The sequence below is a fragment of the Pseudonaja textilis genome, chromosome 5 (genome assembly GCF_049901715.1).
Source record: "Pseudonaja textilis isolate UNSWEBS1 chromosome 5, rPseTex1.2, whole genome shotgun sequence".
NCBI lineage: Eukaryota > Metazoa > Chordata > Lepidosauria > Squamata > Elapidae > Pseudonaja > Pseudonaja textilis.
In genome coordinates this window covers 1,679,890-1,705,149 of record NC_141994.1, presented here as the reverse complement: position 1 = coordinate 1,705,149, position 25,260 = coordinate 1,679,890, and the positions used below count along the sequence as shown (strand labels likewise).

The 25,260-nt window shown below is 43.2% G+C and overlaps 1 protein-coding gene across 7 annotated transcripts in view; it reads right to left on the bottom strand.

Moving 5' to 3' along the window:
* FRMD4A (FERM domain containing 4A) overlaps positions 1-25,260 on the bottom strand; it is a 346,975-nt gene that overhangs the window by 180,577 nt on the left and 141,138 nt on the right. Inside the window, exon 1 of one of the 7 annotated variants that reach the window (XM_087933911.1) lies at positions 17,470-17,532. The exons of 3 other annotated variants lie outside the window; for them this stretch is intronic. Coding sequence is in view for 3 of the 4 variants with exons in the window: in XM_087933905.1 (XP_087790031.1) it covers positions 1,986-2,144 (159 nt within the window). In the remaining variant the exon portion in view is untranslated. Of the gene's footprint in view, positions 1-1,985; positions 2,481-17,469; positions 17,533-25,260 lie in introns of those variants that run through there. 3 more of the 7 variants (XM_087933905.1, XM_087933908.1, XM_087933904.1) reach the window with 3 other exon arrangements.

Here is a 25,260-nt window from a genome sequence, read left to right as displayed (position 1 = left end):
CGATCAGGTTCAAAAAAATAAGCAAAGAGGAAACCATTGATCCTAAGGGCAAAACAAAAATGAGAGTGTGCAGAAAGTAATAATAATAATAATAATAACAACCACAACAACAATAATACTACCCTGATTCTACAAAAAAATCACCCTACTTGGAACAGCTTGTAACCTCTGACGCTACCTGAATAGTTCCTAGGTCCTGTGAGCTACTAACCAGCCCCAAAGGCTGTGAATTTCACTAAAGATTAAATAATAACAATAATAATAAATATGATAGCTCGGTTTCTACGTCAAGACAAACATGGAGGGCATTTTGGGTTTGCCGCAAGAGGAAAGCAACTCGCTTTGCCAAAAAAAGCCATCAAATCAAGATTTGCCTCCCATGTTAGGAATCCACCTTCTGTGTGAAACTGACTAGGTAAAACTCAGGTCGTTTCATCTGAATGACTGATCTAGAACCTCAAGACGAATGCCAGAGAAAGGAGGGGGGGCAGCTGTTAAGGGGGCAGCCAGTTCAGGTTACCCGATGGAAAAAAAAGGGAACTCTTTTCTCTCTTTTGAAAAACAACAACTCAGAAATGTCTAAATAAGCCATTTAGGCATGTAGGTCTCTACTTAGAGTGCCCACCAACATCTCAACTGGGAAAGAAAACTTTTTCCTTTCCTAAAAGCATTTTACGATCAAGCAGAAGTGGGAATCATCTGGTTCGCACTGGTTCATGAGAACCGGTTGTTAACTTTCTGAGCAGTTTGGTGAACCGGCCGTTGGAAGAAATCATGAGGCAGAGAACCGGTGGTTAAATTATTGGAATCCTACCACTGTGATCAAGACTTGGCAAGAAAAAAAAAAAAAGCAGAGCAGGGCCCATCCCTTCCTTCAGAGCTTCGCTTGGGCCTTCCTGTTTTCCCCCGTTCGAGATACTTGCAGAGTGACTTGGACACAAGTTAGAAGAAGGCCTGTTAGGTCAGCAACAATGGTGGTGGGGTGACTGCAGCCCTGACACTGTAAAAAGGAGGGAGGAAGGGGTGGGGAGGCCAATGGGAAGAGAGGATCCACAACTGGAATGAGTTGGAAGGGGCCTTGGAGGTCTTCTAGTCCAACCCCTTGCTCAAGCAGGAGACCCTGTATCATTCTGGACACAAATGGCTGCCCAATCTCTTCTTCAAAACTTCCGTGATGGAGAAGGAAGGAAGGAAGGAAGAGGGAGGGAAGGAAAGAAGGAGGAAAGTCAGCAAAACAGAATAACAAAATTGAAAGGGATCTTGGAGGTCTTCTAGTCCAACCCCTCTCCTCAAGCAGGAAACCCCATACCATTTTGGACAAGTGGTTGTCCAGTCTCTTCTTAAAAACCTCCAGTGATGGAGAAGGAAGGAAGAAAGGAAGGGGGGGAAGGAGAAAGGATAACAGCAGAACAATATAACAAAGATGGAAGGGTCCTTGGAGGTCTCCTAGTCCAACCTCCTGCTCAAGGGTCATCTGGGTCAAATGCCTGTCCAGGATCTTCTTAAAAACCTCCAGTGATGGAGCACCCACAACTTCTGGAGGCAAGGAGTTCCACTGGTTCATTGTGAACCAGTGGAGAGGATGGAGGATGGCTGGATGGGTGGAAGGGAGAAGTTATGGCAAGGCAACAGAGGACCTCTTGAAAGCCTTTGACCCAGAGACACCTTGGTTGGAACTACAGCACTAAAGATCATCACCAATTTAAGAACCCTCTCCTTCCTCCATCGGTGGCCCTCCATTTTAGCAGTACACGGAGCTTCAGAAGAGCCCGACTGACTACCAGGAATCTCTGTTTGCTCCGTGGAACCACTTGACTCCAGAAGTTGTAAATGCTGCATCACTGGAAGTTTTTAAGACTCCTTCCAGCTCTGTTCTGATTGAGTTGCCTTTCCTAGGAATTTCTCTCTTCTAAAGACATGCAAACAATTTGCAGCTCCCCTTCCACGCCCCCCACTCCTCAGATTTGAAACAGAGGTTACTCTACCTGGTAAACTGCTCTGGAGATGCACCATGGTTTAAGCATCAGGCGTACAATCTGGAGGTGCCTGAACCGGTCCGCGCCCAGGACTCGCGAAGTCAGATTCCAGGCTATGGAATGCCAACTAAGTAGAAGATCTTCAAACCTAAATGGCACAGCTGCCATGCCAACTCACAAAACAGGAAAAGGGAAAAAGAAAAAAACCCAAAAAAAACCTGGCCCAGGGTTCCCTCGGTGGTTTGCTAAAGTTTTCAGACTTCCACCAAACGAAGTTTAAAATGTCAGCGTGATTTTTTTTTTTTTCATGAAAGGAAAAAAGAAAACCCTGAATCAACCCCAGATTTTGTTGATGAGGGTCATTCTCAGAGAGAACAATTTCTCTCGGGCTGCGGCTCGTCCCTCGAATGCCAAAAACCAAAAATCTCTTCTTTTTGCTACAAAAGGAACGGCTTATCTTTTAAAACAAGTCAGCCTCCCCGTACATGTTGCTGCTTTCTGCACAGCTCCACGCCAGCCGGGGAACTAAAGTTACCAGTTGAAATCTGGACTCCTGACTTAAGCCTCCAAAATGCCAGAATTCTGTCCAGCGAGGATGGAAAACAAGCTTCTCTCTCTCTCTCTCTCTCTCTTTTTTTTTGTCTGACTGACTCCCTGCCTGCCAACATTCTCAAGGCATTCCATTTTTCCCCCGTTTAACTCTTGAAGATTCAAAGTGGGATGGCTGAACAAGGACCTCGCCACCCTTGTTCTTCTTTACCTGTAAGCCACCCTCGTATACACCACTGCTGGAAAGTGAGAGTTGTTAGGAATCCTTTGGGTGCTTCAATTCAGCCCATCCTTAGACCCTGCGGGATAAAATGACCGCCGGATGCCAGTTCAAACTGAAACCCATTAATCCACCCACAGGAGTCCAACAAACTGGAGGCGGAGAGGTCAATCCATCAGAATAGAGCTGGAAGGTACCCTGGAGGTCTTCTAGTCCAACCCCCTGCTCAAGCAAGAGACCCTCGACCTTTCCAGACAAGTGTCTGTCCAGTTTCTTCTTGAAAGCCTCCAGTGATGGATCACCTATAACTTCTGGTGGCAAGCTGTTCCACGGGTTGATTGTCCTCACTGTCAGGAAGTTTCTCCTGAGTTCTAGGTTGCTTCTCTCCTTGATGAGTTTCTATCTGATGCTACTTGTCCTGCCTTCTGTTGCTTTGGAGAATAAGTTGACCCCTCTTCTTCTTTGGGGCAGCCCCTCAAGTTCTGGAATGCTCTTATCATGTCCTCCCCAAGCCCTTCTTTTCTATAGACTGGCCAGACTCAAATCCTGCAACCATTCTTTGTATGTTTTCGTATCTAGGCCTTTAATCATCTTAGTTGCTATTCTTTGCACTTTTTCCAAAGGAAAAAAAAGAGGTTGGTTGTTTTCTTGCAGATGTTTCATGACCCAAACTAGGTACCACCATCAGTGCTACATTAGCATGGATGATGATACCTATTTGGGTCATGAAATGTCTGCAAGAAAGCCACCAAGCTCAGAGAACACCAAGGATCCCATCCCCATCTTCCTGGTGAATCATATATTAAATGAGGAAATTCAAATAGTACCCTGTTTCCCCCAAAATATGTCCTATCCTGAAAGTAAGTCCTAGCTTGATTTTTACATGTGTGCTCAATATAAGCCCTACACCCCAAAATAAGCCCTAATTAAGATCCCACCCACTCCAGAGTAGACAGGTAAGAATTAAGCTAGGCTGGGGATGGGGTGTGTGTGGAGCTGCCCTACTACTTACCTTTGGACAGTTGTAGCCAGGCCTCGCACACCCCGACACCTTCCTCGCCGGCCCATTTCTTCTCCAGTTGGCAAGGCTCTCCTGAAGGCCTCCATAGCTGAAAACAAAGCTCCAGATCGATCCAGAGCTCAGTTATCAGCTGCAGAGGCCTTCAGGAAACCCTTGACAGCCACAGAAATTCTTGAAGGCCTCAGATAGTGAAAAGGTGGCCGGGGGCGACACACACAAGTGAGGTTAGTCAGTGGAGGACATCCCCGGAAAATAAGACCTGGTGCCTTTTTTGGTGGCAAAAAATATATAAGACAGAGTCTTATTTTGGGGGAAACATGGTAGTTGATGATCTACAAATAACAGCAACCAACTGTCTCTAGCTAATCTCTGTAAGCAAAAAAGGTCCATGAATTCTAGGTTCCCACCTTAGGCATAAAAGCCAACTGGGTGACTCTGGGCCAGTCTCTTCTCTCTCCGCCCAACTCACTTCACAGGGTGGTTGTTATGGGGCATGTAGGCCAAAGAAGGAGATACATTTGCCACCTTGAATTGTTTATTTAAAAAATAAAGATATAAATATAGATAATTCAATAAGCCCTCCAAGGTGAGAACAATTTCTTTAATGTCCTGCATGGCTTCCCCATGTCATGTGACCTCAGCTAGGAGTCCCAGTTGTTGTTAGCCCTCTATCCATGATTCAAAAATGGTGGAGGAAGCCCTAAGCCAAGGGATCTGTCCAGAGATCTGGACATTCCTTAAAGGATTATATTTCTTTCAGATGCAGGGGAGAGCTGCTTGTGAGGTTGATAGAGGATGCAAAATATTTGTAGCTCAGGGTTTAAATGAAAGGTGCTTGGTGGTTTTCTTCCAGACATTTCATGACCCACCTAGGGAACATCATCAGTGCTAGAAGGCAGAGGGGAGGAGGAGGAGGAGGTGTGCTGTGGTCCACGGGGTCATAAAGAGTCAAACATCACTTAGCAACTGAACAAGAGCAACAATCAAGTCAACCACTTGGTCTTGTTCAAGAGAAGCAGGATAGAAAAGGCATCTCAAAATTGCAGGCTGCAGGCATGAGGTTGACTTTCAAATGCTCATTGAAGATGCCAACTGGGTCCAATAGTCACAGCTCCCTCAGTGTCTCATGCACTTCTAACCACCTATGGTAGTTTGAAAAGAAGAAGACAGGTGCAGATTTGCCCTGTAAAAAAATAAAGTTACAAATGCAGCTGCACGCAGATGTTATCAACTAAAGTTAGGGCATGTTCAAACACCTAATTGGAAAGGAGACAGGACGAAAGTCATGGCTCCTGATTATACCACTGAATATCTCCCGCTAAATAATCACAATACATATATATTTTATTGGACAAGACTGCCAAAAGGCTCCAAGACAGGGGTCCCCAAACTTGGCAACTTCCTTCTAGCTCTGCTGGCTGGAGAATTCCGGGGTCCGAAGTCCACAAGTCTTCCAAGTTGCCAAGTTTGGAGACCTCTGCTCCAAGGTAAGCCATTTAAATGTCAGTTCTCTAAACAAGCATTAAAGCCATGGGTCTCCTTGATTCAGAACAGCTAGCACTACCTCCCGTGAAGCTCGTCTGCCTGAGGGGGTTCATAGAATATTTAACATGGATTTACCAAAACCCAAGAAAGCTGCCAAACGGAGGGAAAGGATAACCGGTCCTCCCTGGAGGATTCGCTCTTGTACTCAGTACAAGTACTCAGATCCCAAGGAGAAGATCAAGAACTTCTGTGCGCTTTACAACTGTGAATGCAGAATATGAAACAGCAGAATTGGAAGGGACCTTGGAGGTCTTCTAGTCCAGCCCCCTGCCCAAGCAGGAGAACCTATACCATTCTGGACAAATGGCAGTCCAGTCTCTTCTTGAAAACCTCCAGTGTTGGAGCAGCCGCAACTTCTGGAGAGAAACCGTTCCAATGATTGTTGTCATTGTCAGGAAATTTCCCTTCTAAGTTTTAGGTTGGACCTCCCTTTGATAGACTTGATGGAAGAGAGGACGCGGTCTGGATGGTAGCAACACTTTTGACAAAGATCTATTCTTGCAAAGAAAAACAGTATTTGTGGAATCCTTGTTGCTTTCTGAGCTTGGCTGTTTTCTTATCCAACTAGATAAAATCAACCATGCTGGAAGCAACCCTACTTCCTTCTAACACGATGTTACCTAGTTGGGCAACGAAACATCTGCAAGAAAACAACCAAGGATCCCATAGTCTTTTTCCTCCTCCTCCTCCTCCTCCTGCTCCTCCTCCCCTCCCCCTCCTCCTCCTCCTCCTCCTCCTCCTCCTCCTCCTCCTCCTCCTCCTCCTCCTCCTCCTCCTCCTCCATGTCTTCTAGCACTGATAAGATTACCTAGTTGGGCAATGAAACATCTGCAAGAAAACAACTAAGGATCCCATAGTCTTTTTTCCTCCTCCTCCTCCTCCTCCTCCTCCTCCTCCTCCTCCTCCTCCTCCTCCTCCTCCTCCTCCTCCTCCTCCTCCTCCACCACCACCACCACCACCACCACCACCACCACCACCACCTCCTCCTCCTCCTCCTCCTCTTCCATGCCTTCTAGCACTGATAAGATTACCTAGTTGGGCAATGAAGCATCTGCAAGAAAACAACCAAGGATCCCATAGTCTTTTTCCTCCTCCTCCTCCTCCTCCTCCTCCTCCTCCTCGCCTTCTAGCACTGATAACATGACCTAGTTGGGCAATGAAATATCTGCAAGAAAACAACCAAGCTTAGGATCCCATAGTTCTCTCTCGTTAATTCAGGATTTTCCTTTTATCAGAGTCTACAGAAGGCCTGGTTAGACCAGAGCGCTCATGTATAGAGACACCCACTTGCTGGCCAGAGTTTCGTAGACAAAACGCACAACCCTGGCATGCTCTGTTGGGTCACAGCACCCCCATAATGTGTGCCTCTTTCATTGCAATACGGTTAGTCTTTGACTTACAATCATTGCTTTAGAGACTGCTTGAAGTTACAACAGCACTGGAAAAAGTGACTTATGATCGTTTTTTCACCCTTACAGCCATTGCTAGAGATCAAAATCCAGATCCTTGGCCATTGACTCATATTTACGATGGTTGCAGTGTCCAGGGGTTCACCTGATCCTTTTTTGCGACCTTCCGACAAGCGAAGTCAAACAAGGAAGCCAGATTTGCATAACAACCAGATTATTAACTTAACCACTGCAGTGATTCAATTAACAACGGTGGCAAGAAAGATGGTAAAATGGAGCAAAATTCGCTTAACACCTGTCTCGCTTAGTAACAAAAAATTTGGGCGGGTTGGAAGTTGAGAACTACCTGTAATGACTTTTAGCTGTGATAGCGATTGGTAGCTGACATTGGAAGCTAAACATTTTAACAATGAATGTTGATTGTCAGGATTCTGGCAGTGACCCCCATTTAAATCCCGAGTCTCGAGCCAAACTTCCAAAACTTCAAAAGGATTTATTAGCAGTAAACATGCCGGCAGTGCCTGAGTATAGACCACTCTGAGATACATAATTAATTGTCACCCTTAACTCTGATTTAACTCCCCGCCCCCCCTGGGTGTATCCTAATTCATATTCTCCAATGGGACACGTCCACAGCCAAGAATCATCAATCATGCTCTCCAGTTAGAATTTTGCCTGGGAGAAACTTCAGTCACCTAGTTACTATCTTTGAAAAACTGTTTATGGAATGCACTTTCAGTTTCCAAGCTGCCACACCGCTCTTTGAACCCCCTCGCCCCCTCACTTTCTGTTGGCAACTCTAAAAATACCAGAAAAATAATTTATGAGTTGACAGTTGATTCATTAGCCGGCTTTTCATTTTTTAAAAAAGCAAATTATTGTATTTTATTCCAATCTCATTTTAAATTGCATTTTATTCCGATTTCCGTTTTATATTGTTTTTATTGGGGTTTTAGTAAATTTGTGTTTGGAACTCTGCACTTTGGTATGGCCCACGGGCCAATCAATAAAGTAAACTAACTGATTAACTAAAAGCATATCCAACTCAGCTGTAAAATCCATTGCAAACCATTAAACGGCTTCCACTATTATCTGGAATGGACTATAGATTAACCTTGTGCTTCCTGTTATTCTACAGGCTAAGATCATGATGGGGCATCTTGGCTTTCCAAACAGCCTTGATCTGTTGATGGAATTATGTTGTGAACGGGTTTTTTTTGTTTTTGTTTAACTTCCTCACAAGAGAATTGGTCAAGCCACAGAAACATCTGCCTGCTTGAAGTTTCAGTTTTTCTTCATTTTTCAACGAACGTTGGTGGTTGACTGGATTGCCAATTTCTCTGAAGGAAACCAGAAGCCTACGGGATAATAATTAAGTCTGAGGGAAATTGAGGAAAAAGTTTTTGAAAGTTTGAGCGGACGTGGCATGCTCAGATGGGGAATTAGGATGTAAATGGATATCAAGAAGGATATAGGGAAGAGGGAAGCTTTTAGAATATTTGATTGCAATTATTCCATATTAAATGTATTTATTACACATATTTCTCTACTGCCCAACTTCCAAGACTCCTAGTAGCATACGAATACAAACAAAAAGAAAAATCCCAGTTTCAACCAATCCAGTCCAACTAACCAAACAACAATATGGCGCCCAACAGTATGCAAACAGGATCAACAGTCAAATGCAATATAAAAAAACAAGAGTCAAGGTATTTCCGTCCCAAGTCATCTCTCAAAAGCTTGCTCAAAGATTCAATCTGCCAGAATTGCAGTATTTTGTTGCAATTCAAGAAAGGGAGAATAACAGGATAAAGAAATTCATCGCTGCAGTGTTGATGCAGCATTGACACAAGAAAAGAAAATTAACCGGTGGAGGAATAAATTAACAAAGAGTCGCGCATATGTGGAAAAAAAATATATCAGTTACAATCTTCATTTCCATCTTCTCTTCTTGCTTGCTTTTTGTACCAGGCCCTGCATTTAGATCCCGGGGTCAACCATTTTAGGAGGACTTGTACCAAACATGTCCCAAAGGTGCTTTTTCAAAAGGCAACTGGGTTGTCTTTCCAAGAAAGTCCAGCTGCCTCTGGAAAAACCACCTTTGGGACAACCATGGCCTGGATGACGGAGAATCTCCCAGACATTGTACCAAATATTCCTCCCCTCCAGTCAATTCCTCAAGATTAATTTATGATGTTGTATGACTGATTATGAGCCAACCAGGTGATGTTGACTCAGCAGCCACACAGATAGATTTTCTATTTTTCTCTCACTGGACCCATCTCCAACCTGACCCTTAGGTCTTCCAACGGTATCCATCAGAGGTGAAAATGAGTTAATTCAGCTGCTGTTGTTCCTTTTCTCTCTCTCTCAAGATCACGTGAAGTGTTAATACCACTTTATAATGCCTCAGTAAGGCCACACTTGGAATCCTGCATCCAGTTTTGGTCACCCCACTATAAAAAAGATGTTGAGACTCTAGAAAAAGTGCAGAGAAGAGCAACCAAGATTATTAGGGGCCTGGAGGCTAAAAGATATGAAGAATGGTTGCAGGAACTGGGCATGACTAGTCTAATGAAAAGAAGGACTAGGGGAGACATGACAGCAGCCTTCCAATATCTCAGGGGCTGCCCCAAAGAAGAGGGAGTAAAGCGATTCTCCAAAATATCTGAAGACAGGACAAGAAGCAATGGGTGGAAACTCACCAAGGAGAGAACTAAGGAGAAATAATTAATAACTCTCCTTAGAAATAGATTAATAACTCCTTAGAGAAATAATTAATAACTCTCCTTAGAAATAACTAAGGAGAATAATTAATCAGTGGAATCAGGAATTATGGGTGCTCCATCACTGGAGATTTTTAAGAAGAGATTGGACAACCATTTGTCTAAAGTAGTATAAGGTTTCCTGCCTAAGCAGGGGGTTGGACTAGAAGACCTCCAAGGTCCCTTCCAATTCTGTTATTCTAATTCTAATTCTTTCCACTTTCCCCACTGTTTTAAATGTCTCTAGAGAGCTTGGTCTTTGCATAATGTCCAAAGTCAGACAATTTGAGCCTGGAATGAGAATTCTAGATTAATTTGTCCTCAATTTTCCTGAGCATCCTTAATATTCTCCGAAGTGTTTGCTCAAACCAACATTCAAGAGCATTGAGCTAGCTGTGCTCTAGATGCCAGTCCTTTACTCTTAGTGGACTAACTGTTCATAAAACGAACAAGGATTGATTGTTCCAATTCCCCAATTCCCGATTGAAAGCAGGGAATGGCAAATGATGGTGCTCTAGAGGCAAAAGAACTTTAGAAAGACCTTTGCGATATCCACGGAGGGATGAAAATCTGTGCATGGCAGATGTGGTGCCGTGACGAAAGGCCTGATTATTTTGTATGCATGTAGAAAAAGGACACAGCTGCCTTCACCCCATTACTTTCACCCCCTTGCAGAAGTTGACCCCGTCCACATCTGGTTGAGCCTGGTGATCGGTACCACCGAGGAGAAATATAGCTGTAGTAAAAGCAAGCATTCATATAATTCATAGAATGGCGAATGTCTGGGAAGACTGACAGTTTTGTGCACCACAAAAGAGCAGTGATGGAATCTGGATGTTTGCAGAGAGAAGGCTGCAAATTCCAAGACCGTTGAAAAAATATACTCCGGTTTTCAGGCGTAAAAGCATCTTAGGACCTGGGGAACGTATGAAGTGGACACTGAGCCTGCTAATTCAGCTCTTTTTTAAACAAGAGACAAAAGAGCCGTTCTTAGGAATATTCACTTCTGCAGACTGCTCAGCAGTTGGACTTGAACCTGGAAGAGACTTCATGGTCAGATAAAATAAAAGAGGCAGGGATTGACCAAGAATGAATTTTTTTTTTTTTTTGAGTCACTGGGGGTGACTCCATAAAACAACAATCCAAAGTCCCAAAGGTATTTTTTGGGAGAGACAACTGGGCTTTTCTTGTTTCCTTTGAAGACTTGGTGCTTCTCATCCAAGAAGCTCTCACTGGATGGTGGGCTGAATAGAGCTGGGTTTCTCAGCAGTTTTAAGATGGGAGGAAGACACCAGCTACCAGATTTTTTTAGAAAAATCCCCCCAAAATGTCTAGTTAGATACAAAACTGGATTTTCATTGCAAAGCAAACACAATTACAATTCCTCTGGCTTCAGGTGGATTCTCGCCAACCTCGTCAATTGGTAGGAACACACAAGCTATCAGACAAAGGATTTCACCAAAAATGCTGTATAGATAGAGGCGCGAACTTCAAAATGGATAAGGAAGAACTAAGGAGAAGAAGAGATGATGGATAGAAAGAATTGCCATTGAAGTATTTAAGTAGCCTGATCGTAAGCTAAAGTAGGCAGAAATAAAATTAAATCGGGGAAATATTAGAATATAAATTTTTATAGAATGAATAAAAATAATAGAAAGACTAAAATTTACACGTTAGGCATTTTTTAAAATGTATTTTTCAAATAATATAATGAGAATTACTTAAATTTGATAGATGTGATAGAGATTACTAATATTGTTAGTGTGAATTGGATCAATTTTGTTTACATACATAAAGAAATGTTTAGATTGAACAAGAAAGACATAGATGAAGATAGAGATAAAGATGAGGAGTTAGTTTTTAAAAAAATTATGCTTAAACAATATAATGAGGATTACTTAAATTTGACAAATGTGATAGAGATTACTAATATTGTTATGATGAACTGGATTAATATGAATGATACCCAGAGCCAACTCTGTTCACACACACTATGGATGTATAATTGGAAATAAATAAATAAATAAATAAATAAATAAATAAATATCTTAGATAGAGGCAGGTATTTGCAGGTGATATGAAAAAAACACCTCAAGATGGCAGCCATGATACCCATAAAAACAGGCAGATTTTCCATCCAGATAGGGTCCTAGCCCCCATCTTTTGTTTCAAACTCACACCCAGCAGACTTTCCTAGATGGATAGACAGATCCAAAGATCAACAATTAAAAAGCTCGTTTCTATAAACCTTTTAATGAGCTTTAGCTAGTCTCATTATAAACCCCGAATCCAACCAGCCAGAATTTTCTGCTAATGAGAAGGGACTTGTTAATCAGTCCCAATAAACCAAGAATGCCTTTAAAACACACACACACACACACACACACACACACACACAATACCCCAACCCTTTCCAGCTCCACAGAAATAGAAGACACGGTGAAATGGAGACAGACACGGTTTTTGGAGCAGATTGCCATGGTCTTTCTCGCCTCTTAATGGCAAGCCCCAAACAAATCACATTATGGCTTAATTACCCCTTTCCGAGGAATAAGCCTCATTGAACATGGTGGAACTTATTTCTAAGTGAACATGCTGAAGTCTGCACTGTCAGTTAAATAAGAAGAACAGATGGTCTTCCTCAGAATAATCTTGACCAATTTCCAAACTAAGAACAGTGCGCACATTACGTCTCCTGACACAGCCTAAAACCGAGCAATATTATCCTCATTATTGTCCGTTGATCAAAACAATCCATCTTGCATCCAATTAGTGGACGGGAGTCATGAGACATCGGGGGGAATGTTCACTCTGAGAGTGAGAGTCCAATGTCTTTGCTTAAGTCTAATATTACTTAGAATATGGACGGTGAGCTGAACAGATACAGGGATTTAGCCCTAGCGATCACACTTAGACTTCTATATTGCTTCATATTGCTTTGACAGGCCTCTCTAAGAGGTTCACAGTCAGAATACCACCCCACAACAATCTGGGTCCTCATTTTACCACCCTCAGAAGGAAGGAAGGCTGTATCAATGTTGAGCTGATCAAGATTGAACTGCTGGCAGTCGGCAGAGTCAACCTGCAATACTGCATCCTAACCACTGCGCCATGAGGAAGGAGAGGGAGGGAGGGAGGAAGGCTGAATCAACCTTGAGCCAGTCAGGATTGAACTCCTAGCAGTTGGCAGAATTAGCCAATAATACTGCATTCTAACCACTGGATGTGCCACCAGAGAGGAGAATAAGAAAGGGAATAAAAGAGGAAGGAAGGAAGGTAGGTAGGTAGGTAGGTAGGAAGGAAGGAAGGAAGGAAGGAAGGAAGGAAGGAAGGAAGGAAGGAAGGAAGGAAGGAAGGAAGGAAGGAAGGAAGGGTCAATCTTGAGCTGGTTAGGACTGAACTCCTGGCAGTCGGCAGAGTCAACCTGCAATACTGCATTCTAACCAGTACACAACCATTGCAACATCTCCAAGTCACGTGACCAACATTCGGATGCTTGGCAGCTGACCCGTATTTATGCAGCGTCCCGGGGTCAAGCAATCCCCTTTGGTGACCTTCTGACCAACCAAGTCAATGAGGGAACCAGATTCACTTAACAACCATGTGACTCACTTAACCATCACAGTGATTCACTGAACAACTGTGGCCAAGGCCGTAAAATGGGGCACAACTCACTTAATCACTGTCTCAATTCCCAGCAAAAAATATCAGGCTCAATGATGGTCATTAAGTCGAGGCTTGTCTGTTATAACATTTAGCAGCACTAACTAAGATCCATTTTATTGGATTTGTATGGGAGTATCATCTATCTCTGCAAGCGATTCTGAGCAACAAGCAAAAGTTTAAATGAAAGAACAACCACAACTATACCACCATTTGAAAAAGGAATGTGTTTTTTTTCTTCCCCTATCCCCTGTCATGCCCCTGTCAGAGTCTGAATCTGAGGAGGAAGACAAACAGCTGACAGGGAGCGGGAGTGTGGCTCCGTTGGCTGTGGAGAAAACTGGGGAAGGCGAAAGTGTGGCTGGGCAGAGCAGGGAAGAGGTAGAACAAGGGAGAGGGAATTCGGAGGAAGACCCAGACCCACCCTCTCTTCATCCTAGGGCACGCAGGGAGGAACGGAGAAGGGAGCAATGTGGGTTGCGTGGCTTATGGGGAGGAAAGGGCCCTGATTCCCTTCATTAGCCACACCTGGAAAGAGAGTTTAAACAAAATGCAAGCCGAGTGTGGCATCTGCTGGGAGCAAATGTGAGTTTATCTTGTGTTGACTTTGGTTATCTCTGTTACTGGTGTCTTCCCAACCATGTTGAGTTATTGCCATGCCTTCACGTCTGGAATTCTTGCTCCTTCCCTGCCAGACCAGTGACCTCATTTTGCCTTGATTGGACAGTTACAGTTTCTGTTGACCACATTTTGGACTTGATTCTCTGCAGCCCAAGGCTGTTCCTGGGAGAGTTTTTCTCCAGCCCAGAAGGCAACCAGGACATTGGGGGCAAAGTTGGAGCTAATAAAGGGACTCCTACTGATTATCTGACTGGGTTGCCTTTGTGCCACGCCCCTTTGGGTCATCACAGGCCCTGTGCTAACGGATAGACTTTAGGAAGGGAAACCAAAAGAGGGAATAAGGAAAAAACACATTCCAAGATAAAAAATATATCTCCAGGGATTGCCTTTCTCCATGATGCTCACATGCCTTATTTTTTTTTATTTTCAGCTACAGCAGGCACATTAAATTACTTAGATTTGCTTCACCGAAAAGTTGATGGGCCATAAAAATGAGGTATAAGAAAGAAAATATTGCTGTCCATGCTTGGATACAAAAAGAAAGAAAGAAAGAGACATTCTATGCAGCTCCAGCGTCACCAAAGGAGCTGTTCCTCTTTGCATGAGGGGAAAAAGGGACCGGTTGCTCCCCGTCTGGCTCCTGCTAAATCACTTCTGACAGGCTGACACCGGTTAATTTTTTACAACTCTGCCCCGGCTCCAACTCCCTCTAATCATGCAAGCAGAATAATGAATGTTCTACTTGTTTGGGGTGGGGGGAGGGGAAAGGCATGTGAACGAGGGGTCTCTGCAACTGAAAGGGCTCGAAGAACGACTGGATGGCTGGGTTGGCTCAACGGTCGCCTTGAGGCCTATCAAATTAGACCAATTTTTCTGCAATCGTCCCATTATGTGGACCATAAAACAGAGCCAGGTTTGGTTTCCATGACAAGATAAGCCTCAAAAAATACAACAGAGTTAAATCTACAGAATAATCTTATCTCTCTCTCTCTCTCTCTCTCTCTCTCTTCTATCTACCTACCCATATATATATCTCTCTCTCTCCCTATCTCTCTCTCTCTCTCATCTATCTACCTACCTACCTACTTATCTATCTATCTACCTACCTATCTCTCTCTCTCTATCATCTATCTATCTACCTCTCTCTCTCTCTCTCCTATCTCTCTCTCTCATCTCTACCTACCTACCTACTTATCTATCTATCTACCTACCTTCTCTCTCTCTCTATCATCTATCTATCTACTATCTCTCTCTCTCTCTCATCTATCTACCACCCTATCTAACATCTCTATCTATCTATCATTCTCTCTCTCTCTATCTCTCTCTCTCTATCTCTCTATCTATCATTATCTATCTATCTATCTATCTATCTATCTATCTATCTATCTATCTACCTACCTACCTACCTATCTCTCTCTCTCTCTATTATCTATCTATCTACCTCTCTCTCTCTCTCTCTCTCTCCTATCTCTCTCTCTCATCTATCTACCTACGTGCCTATCTAACTATCTCTATATCTATCTATCATTCTCTCTCTCTCTCTCTCTCTCTCTCTCTCTCTATCTATCTATCTCTCTATCTATCTCTCTATCTATCATCCATCTAATCTGTTTGGAAAATAGGGTTCTATCTATCTCTATCATCTATCATCTGTCTATATCATCTCTCTCTCATCTCTATCTATCTATCTATCTATCTATCTATCTATCTATCTATCTATCTATCTCTATCTGTCTATCTCTATCTTCTATCTATCATCTATCTCATATCATCTCTCTCATATCTACTCTCCCATCCATCCATCCATCCATCCATCCATCCATCCATCCAATCTATGTCCATTTGGAAAATAGGTTGAGGGGTTCAACTAAAACACCAGAAGAAAAACAATAGATGGAAACTAACCAAGGAGAGAAGCAACCTAGAACCAAGGAGACATTTCCTCACAATGACAAGAATTAGCCAGTGGAACTGCTTCCCTCCAGAAGTCGTGGCTGCTCCATCACTGGAGGCTTTCATGAAGAGACTGGACATCCACCTGTCTAAATTGGTACAGGGTCTCCTGCTTGTGCAGGGGGTTGGACTAGAAGACCTCCAAGGTCCCTTCCAACTCTGTTCTTGTTATCCATTCTATTAAGAACTGTAGTGATGCCATGGTGAGAGTGCAGCATTGCAGGCCGACTCTGCCCACTGCCAGCAGTTCTATCCTGATCGGCTCAAGGTTGACTCAGCCTTCTGTCCTTCTGAGGTCGGTTATGCCCCAGATTGTTGGGGACAATATGCCGACTCTGAAAACTGCTTGCTATAAAGCACTATGAAGTGGTACATAAACGCTATTGCTATTGTCCATTTTCCATCCATGTGTCCCTGCCAAAAATCTGGTTTTTAATGCTTTATGACAAGGCTTTCCTAAGTGAAGAACGGATGAACTTCAACCACAATTTAAGGGAAGCCTCATATTGAGGAATGTCAGTCAAGCTGCCCTGGTTGAATCCGATCATTTCCCACTCCACTTATCTCATACAGATGAACAGAGTTGGAAGGGACCTTGTAGGTCATCTAGTCCAACCCACCACCCAAGCAAAGGACCTTACACCAGTTCTGAAGATGGCAGTCCAGTCTCTTCTTGAAAGCCTCCAGGGATGAAGCTCCCACAGCTTCCGAAGGCAACTTCTGTTCCATGGGTGGATGGTTCTCCCTGTCATGAAATTTCTCGTTATTTCCAGGTTGAATCTCTCCTCATTCAGTTTCCATCCATTGTTCCTTGTCTGGCCTTCAGGGGCCTTGGAAAATAGCTTGACTCCCTTCCTCGTCTCTGGGGCAGCCCCTCAAATATTGGAAGATGCTCTCCTGTCTCCCCTGGTCCTTCTCTTCACTAGACTAGCCAGGCCCAGTTCCTGGAACCATCCATCGTGTGTTTTAGCCTCCAGTCCCCTCATCATCCTGGTTGCTCTTCTCTGCCCTTTTTCTAGAGTCTCAATCTATTCTTTATTAAAAGAAAAGCCAGCTGATTCGAGACACCACATCATGTCAAATGAAAACAAAAGGCGTTCTCCCAGGAAACTGAAATGGATAGCTTACAAAAAAAAAGGATCTCAATTCAGAAAAGCACATGACTCACTCCTGGTTCGGAGATGGTTTGAAATTTTGCGCCACTTCCCCCTTCTCTCTTCCCTGTCCCGACTGAAAAATCAGAAATACATGATTCACTTCCCTCGTCTCGATACACAATACAAAGACACGGCCACAGACCCCTTTCCGGATCCCAGTTTCCTGTCATTCTAGGCGGACATCCTAGTATTTCCTCCTCAAGACCCAAGCCAGGGGCTTTATCGTTTGCAGTTTGCTTTCCCGGCGGGGCAATTAAGTAGGTCACTGCTGTTAAAGCAAAGCATACAACAACACAGGCTTGAGTCATACGAAAGCATGAAGCCACCCAATTGTTTGCAGCTGTTGGAGAAGGTAGCTTCAAAAAATGCAGCCCGTTCCACCGGTTGTGACCTGGAAAAATCTGGGTGACCTCAGATTGCAACCAGGAGAGGCCAAAGCACCAGAGATGTCCTCATGAGTTTTTTTGGCAACTAGACCTGATAGTGCTAACCTTCCAAGGGTGCACGCGCACAAACATCTGCAGGGATCTGCAGCCCAAGCCATATAAAAGGAAATTGGAGAGAAGGAAGGAAGACGAGCTATAAATTACCTCTTGGCTTCCACGCAGAGAGATTCAGGAAGAGATGAGCCTTTGGAAGAGCTACGATGTCCTTGTAAAACTTCAAAATCCTTCGGAGAATTCTTGGTTCTCCTTCTGTGCTTACAGTAACCAATGGCAGCTGCTGGGGGCAGGATGGGCTGGTGATGTCACAGGAAGAGTTGAGGTCAACGTGGGGGCTTGTAACATGTTCTTCCAAGAATTTAGAGATGGAATGAGAGTAGAGATCCCCTGGAGACCAAAACGGTTCTCTTTCCACTCCTTGCCAACCATGAATAAAAGACTGAAATGGCGCTGCAAATGTTTATCAGATCCCCGTCACGTTATTTCAAGAGGCTTTGCAGGCAGGGCTAAGGACGAGAATAGGAAGGGTTGGGTCCATGTCTTTAATGAAGACTTCTGCAACTTTGATTTCCATCCCTGGTTTTGAAAAAAAAAAAAAAAAACAAGCCCAGTTTGTGCCATCTTATGGTGACGATGGCAAGGGTCGTGCCCAACAACCATCAAAACCAATTGAGCTGGTAGAGGCTAAATGAAACTTGGTTTAATGCCAGTAACTGCAAGAGCGAATAAAGTGGACAATCCCTTACATATGAGCCAAAAGTCTCTGGCAGCAGCCAAAAAAGCCAATGCAATCCTGGGTGGCCTTAATAGAGGGATAAGAATCAAGATCCTGTGAAGCTCTAGTACCGATCTACAAAGCTTTAGTAAGGCTACGCTTGGAAGGCTGAATCCAGTTCTGGTCACTATTATATAAAAAAAAGATGTTGAGACCTTGCAGAAAAGAGCAAGAAAGATGATTACGGGTCTGGAAGCTAAAATGTATGAAGCTGGGTTACAGGAATTGGGAATGTCTAGTCCAGGGCTCTTCAAACTTGACAGCTTTAAGTCTTGCGGGCTTCAACTCCCAGAATTCCTCCTCCAGTCATGTTAGCCCAGGAATTCTGGGAGTTGAAGCCCACAAGACTTAAACTTGCCAAGTTTGAAGATCCTTGGAGTAGTCTAATGAAAGGAAGGATCAGGGAGAGGCAGTAGCACGCTTCCAATATTTGAGGGGTTCCTACAAAGAGGAGGGGGGGTCAAACTATTTTCCCAAGCACCGTTAGGCAAGACAAGAAGCAGTAGTTGGAAACTAACCAAGGAGAGAGTCAACCTAGAACTGAAGAGAAATTGCATAATGGTGAGAGCAATTAACCAATGGAATAGCCTTTAGAAGTTGTGGGTGTCGCATCCCTGAAAGCTTTCAAAAAGGCTCTGGACAATCATTTGTCTGAAATGATATAGGGCCTCCTGCTCAAGCAGGGGGTTGGACTAGAAGGCCTCCATGGTCCCACCCCCAACTCTATTATTCTGTGTTCTATCATTTGTTGACCTCTCAGTTTGAATCAGCCAGTTTCTGTCTTCAGAATGTTACATTCAGGTTTTGACAATAGGTCAACAAAGTCGTCACCAACATTGTGAAGATTCAGACTTTACTGGCTATTAAACCCAGATTTCTGGAAACAGTTGGAATTGTGGGAAGGAAGGAAGGAAGGAAGGAAGGAAGGAAGGAAGGAAGGAAGGAAGGAAGGAAGGAAGGAAGGAAGGAAGGAAGGAAGGGAGAGAAATAGATAAGAGGGAAGGAAGGAAAAGAAAAGGACAAGAGGAAGGAAGGAAGAGAAAGGCAAAGGAAGGAAGAAAGAAAGAAAAGGGGAGGAAGGAAGGAAGGAAGGAGAGATAGACAAAAGGAAGGAAGAGAAAGAGGAAGGAAGGAAGGAAGGAAGGAAGGAAGGAAGGAAGGAAGGAAGGAAGGAAGGAAGGAAGGAAGGGTTCTATAATGGATCAAAGTTACTGCCGTAGGCTTTCACTGCTATTGGGCATGGTTGGGCTTTAGAGTTTAGTGCTTGCGGTCTAAATAACAGATCAAAGATATATTGGATTTGATAAAGTTTTATATTTGGAGGATCTGAAGGATTTACAGCACATAGTTCAAAGGGATGGATATTACGTTACAATATTAACATTCAGCTCTTGCTTTTCACAAGTCTCAGCCTTCGTTCCCTGAACATTGATGCTTGATGGAGCAGAGCAATGTGCTTCGGACAGACTTATCATAATTTTCAGAATTTGGCATCCATTTTATCTTTGGAGGGACTTATTCATTATTGACCCCAGAGGGCTTCCAAATCCAAACCCCTCAGTATCTGGGATAAACGACATGTGAGACTGGTTCCCTTGAAGACACAAAGAGTCCTATTAAGTCCAGAGTTTAAAGTTACATAAGCCAATCCTTGTTTATGAGAAACCCGGTCAGTTGAGATCTCTTGGGAATGTCGTCTTTTACATAAGCGAGTGACTTCATGGAATGGCAACTTTACTACAAACAGGATAAAATATTAAGGAAAGTTTTTCCACCCCCGTGTTGGGAAGTAGTTTTATGAGGGCTGGCTAGGACCATCGTCGGGGGAAAAAAATATTTTGCCTTTTCGGTATCCACATCCAACCAGTTCATTTGAGGACAACAGATTTGCAGACAATAAACTTTCCCTTATGAAACATATTTGTTGGTAGCGACCGACAAATGAAACGCTAATGTGTGTACGAAGGGGTCCCTGAGGAATGATCTGTGGAATTGTGAATTTCATCAATAATCCATCCCTTAGATTTACAGGGGTATAAATGCTCCTTTCTCGACTACGGATCTGGGAGCTGCACACAACCTTTTTTCCCCTGCTTACTCACAAAACATGCCTGTGGCCGAGCTGTTTGTCCGTATTTGGATGATTGATTTGGATCAACTGGTTGATAAATAGACGATAGATAAGGGGAGGGGGCTCTATATTCCAGACTCTCTCTCTCCTCTCCTCTGTCTGTCTGTCTGTCTGTCCTCCAAGTTCTTCCAACTCTATTATTATGTTATGTTATTATGTATAATATCTATCTGTCTCTCCATCTATCTATCCATCCACTTTTATTTTATTACCTATCTACTGTCTGTCTCTCTCTCTCTTGACTCTACCTACATACCTACCAACCTATACCTACCTATCTGCCAGTGGTGGAATTCAATTTTTTTTACTACCGGTTCTGTGGGCGTGGTTTATTTGGTGGGTGTGGCTTGTGGTCATGCGACTGGGTGGGTGTGGCTTAGTGGTCATGTGACTGGGTGGACATGGCCAACTCAATGTCACTCATATCAAGGGGGGTGCCTCACCTGGCCCCTCCCCAACCCAGCCATTCCTTTTCACCCAGCCTCAACTTATCTATAGTTCTGCAAAAACGTTGTTCACCTTTTTTGACTTTATTGTCTGCATACTATAGATGTACTTTCATGGACCACTGAAGGGAGGAAATGGCTCACATGCTTTACCCAAGAGGGTGATAGGCAACAGGCCACAAAGAAAGGGGAACAATGTATTTTCCAAAGAAGCAGAATGCAAACAAGAAGCCATGGATGGAAACTGAACAGAGAGAAGCAACCTAAAACTAAGGAGAAACTTTCTGACAGTGAGAGCAAGTAACCAGTGGAACTGCCTGTCTCCAGAAGTTCTGGGTGCTCAATCACTGGAAGTTTTTAAGAAAAGACTGGACAGCCATTTCTCTGAAATGGTATAGGTTTCGCCCCCAAGGTCCCTTCTAAGTGTTATTCTGACACCTTTTCCAAGATTTCTATTCAGAGTTTGGCCTCCTCAGTTTTCTTGCCTGAGCTGGGGGTTGGACTAGAAGACCTCCAAGGTCCCTTTCAACTCTTGTTAAACACATGTGTATTTTATGCTCTGGACTATTGACATTGAATGCATGTAAACCCTGAAAAATATGTGGTAGCCCTGGGCAAAAGAACAGCAGAAAAATCATTCTAGGTGTAGGGACAGTGTAAAATATTAACACATGGTAAATAATGGAACAATGAAAAATAATAGCATAGAGTTTTATCTCTCTCTTCCTATTTTTTTTCTTTCTTTCTCTCCCTTCCTCTTTCTTTCTCTCCCTCTCCCCCCCTCTCTTTCTCTCTCTCTCTCTCTCTCTCTCACACACACACACACACAGAGTGCACTTAACAGACAAGCATTTTGGAAGCAGCTCCTTTAAATTTCTCCAAGGCTGGAGTGGATTCCCCCACCCCCTCTGTCAGACCAGACTCTTTCTCACGCCCAACACTTTAACTCACACTTTAACTCACACGGGGAAAGCGATACTTGCAGCGTCCATGCCTTTCTTCCTTTTCCCCAGGGGGAAAGAGGATGTGGGGAACAGAAAGGTAGAAGAGCGATCGCAAGTGAGCGACCGGCTGACCGGGTTGGGGGCGTGGCCAGCCAGGGATCACCACCAGTTCAGCGACCCACGCCAAATAACCGCTACCAGTTCCCCCGAGTAGGTGCGAACTCTTTGAATACCACCTCTGCTATCTGCCTGCCTGCCCGTCTGCCCACCTACCTACCTACCTACCTACCTATATCACCCCCCTCTCTCTCATCTGGTCTGTCTGTCTGTCCGTCCATCCCTCCGTCCATCCACCCATCCACTTTTACTTTATTATCTATTACTGTCTCTCTCTCTCTACTCTACCTATCTACCTATACCTACCTATATCACCCCTCTCTTTCATCTAGTCAGTCTGTCTATCTATCTATCTATCTATCTATCTATCTATCTATCTATCTATCTATCTCTATCTATCTATCTATCTATCTATCTATCTATCTATCTATCTATCTATCTATCTATCTCTCTCTCTCTCTCTCTCTCTCTCTCTCTCTCTCTCTCTCTAATATATCTATCTATCTATCTATCTATCTATCTATCTATCTATCTATCTATCTATCTATCTATCTATCTCCATCTCTCCATCCTGGACAAAGTCTACTTTAAACCAGAGCATTTTGCTTGTCTGTGCTTAATTTATTATTATTATTATTATTTCTTTTGTATTCTTTCTTCTGTGAAAGATTGTCCAACCCAACATCTCTTGGGGTTGTAAACTGGGTAGATTTCTACTGTTTGTCTTTCTCTGCCTTTTTCAAGCATCTCTTCTCTCTGATGGGGAAACCCCAGATATATGAGATCCTTAAAAAAACCCAAAACCAAAGGCAAAATACTCATTTAACCTACAAACGATGATTTCGTTTATTTTACGTCTTGTTTTTTTTAATGGATAAGTAGTAACACCTCAAAATGAAGGATTGGTCTTCAGCTCCCAAACTGCCTCAGATCCTCCAGGAGGAAAAGATTTCAGTTTTTTTTTTGTCTCAGGAAGTCGGATTTTCGGCTTCCTTCTCTGGGATCTGAGTTCCTTTTCCCTAGAGAGGGGAGCCGTTTTCCGAAGGCCTCTCAGTCCAAAAACGGCTACAGACCCAGGCGGTCTAAGCAAACGGGTGATTATCCGAGGAAGAACATTTGTGTAATGAGATTTTTATGGCGGCCATTATCTGCCCTGGCTCTTTGTGGTTAGAATTATGTACAATAAAAGTTATATGCAGTTTTAAACATCTGGGTTTTAGCTACGCTTCTTTGGTTTTTCCATATTTTGTGTTATAATTTGATCATAGCCTCAGTTTTAATCTCTTAGTGTGTTTGCTTCCCAGAATGTTTTTAGACCGTTTAGAAGACTTGTGCCCCAAATAGTTTACACACACACACACACACACACACACACACACGAATGCTGATTGCTGTCTGCTCAAAGTCCAGAATTCCTCCCTCCCTCCCTCCTTCCCTGTCTGTCTGTCTCTCTTTCTCTCTCTACCTACAGTATTTCTTTCTTTTTCTCTCTCCCTCCTTCCCTCCCTCCATATCTATCTGTCTGTCTATCATCTATATCTATCTATCTATCTATCTATCTATCTATCTATCTATCTATCTATCTATCTATCTATCTATCTTATCTATCTATCTACATTTTTCTTTCTTCCTTTTTCTCTTTCCCTCCCTCCTTCCCTCCATGTCTGTCTGTCTGTCTGTCTGTCTACTGTATTCCTTCCTTCCTTCTTCCTTCCTTCCTTCCTTCCTTTTTTTTCTTTCTTCCTCTTTCCTCCTCCTTCCTCCACATCCATCTCTCTCTCTCTCTCTCTATCTATCTATCTATTTCCCTGCATATCTATCTATCTATCTATCTATCTATCTATCTATCTATCTATCTATCTATCTATCTATCTATCTATCTATCTATAATATTCCTTTCGTTCTCTCTCTCTTTCTCCCCTCCATATTTATCTATCCATCTATCTACAGTATTCTTTCTTTCTTTCTTTCTTTCTTTCTTTCTTTCTTTCTTTCTTTCTTTCTTTCTTTCTTTCTTTCTTTCTTTCTTTCTTCCTTCCTTCCTTCCTTCCTTCCTTCCTTCCTTCCTTCCTTCCTTTCTTTCCACTACCCACTCACACACAGACCCCTTTTGAGGAAGGGGTTTAAAGGGGATGGCGACCTTAAAGCCAGCAGGCCCAAAGCCAGCAGGCTCCTCAGGGCTTTCCGATCAAGGATGTCCCCCTGTGTGTCCATCCACCAGCTCGCTTGCCTTGACCTTCGCCCTGTGAACGGCCTTCAGAAGCTGTGAAATACCTCCTGGTGGCTTTTCCCAGATGTTGTCTCGGCTCAGTGGTGGGAAACTCTCTTTCTGAAATCTGGGAGCCTTCAAGCATCTCAAAGTTATTCCTCCCAAAAAAGGACATTTGCTGTACAACTGCATCCTGGGAAATTTCAGGAGTGAGGATGCAATAAATAAATCCTCCAGTAAATTAAAGACGAGGAAAGAAGCAGGCTACCACGGAGAAAATCTCCCGGGGCTTCACCGTGAATCAGACACTTTCTGTTCCAGTGACAACGAGAGGGAAAAAAAGGCTTTTCAGAAGAGATGGTGCAATTATGATGCTTTTTAGGGGCATTTCTCTCTTTCCTTGTTAGATATTTCATTAGTGGAATGAGTCGCCACCCTCACTGTGCATCATATATATATATATATATATATATATATATATATATATATATATATATATATATATATATATTCATTCTTAAGTGTTCGGGTACTTACATGTATGGCATTCAGCTTTGTTCAGGTATTTTCCCACGTCGTTATAGTTGTGCTTTTAAAGTTGTAGCAACATTCCGGCAGAATCTCATCTGCCATCCTCAGGCTTCTGTATTGTGTCCGTCTGTGAATCAGAAACGGCTGTGAAAGTCTCACTCACAGATGAACACAACACAGCCTGATGATGGCAGATGAGATTCTGCCGAAACGTTGCTACAACTTTAAAAGCACAACTATAACGACGTGGGAAAATAGCCGAACAAAGCTGAATACCATACATATACATACATACATACATACATACATATATCAAAGATTTCTTTGCTCTTCTTTTTGTAATAGCAAAAGCACACTTAAGGATGTTAGTTTCCCTCTGGTTTGGGGGAGACTCTTATCAATGGACAGAAGAGAAGTATCTGCCCTGGGAATTGAGGACTGGATCCTGCTGTTTTTAATGAGCACCAACCATTTCTCTACCCCCCCCTTTTTTTTTCAAGGCACTCGTGGAACAAAACCGTCACAAACGAGATTCCCGTATCAAATCCATAAGGTTGGTGCAGAAGCAGGCAACGTTCTCTGATGAGGCTCAAGTCAGATCACGTCAAGGCTTTTTTTTTTCCTGTGTTCTAGTGAGAAGGTACAAAAGTGGCCCTTAGAGGTGATTTGCTGGGTTGGCATCTCCCAAACCGTTCTGTAGAAGTACTGCTATCTCACTTGGAAGTAATCAGTAGTAGAAAAGATGCATTGAGCTCATACTGCCTCCCAGAAGGTAATTCTCTAGA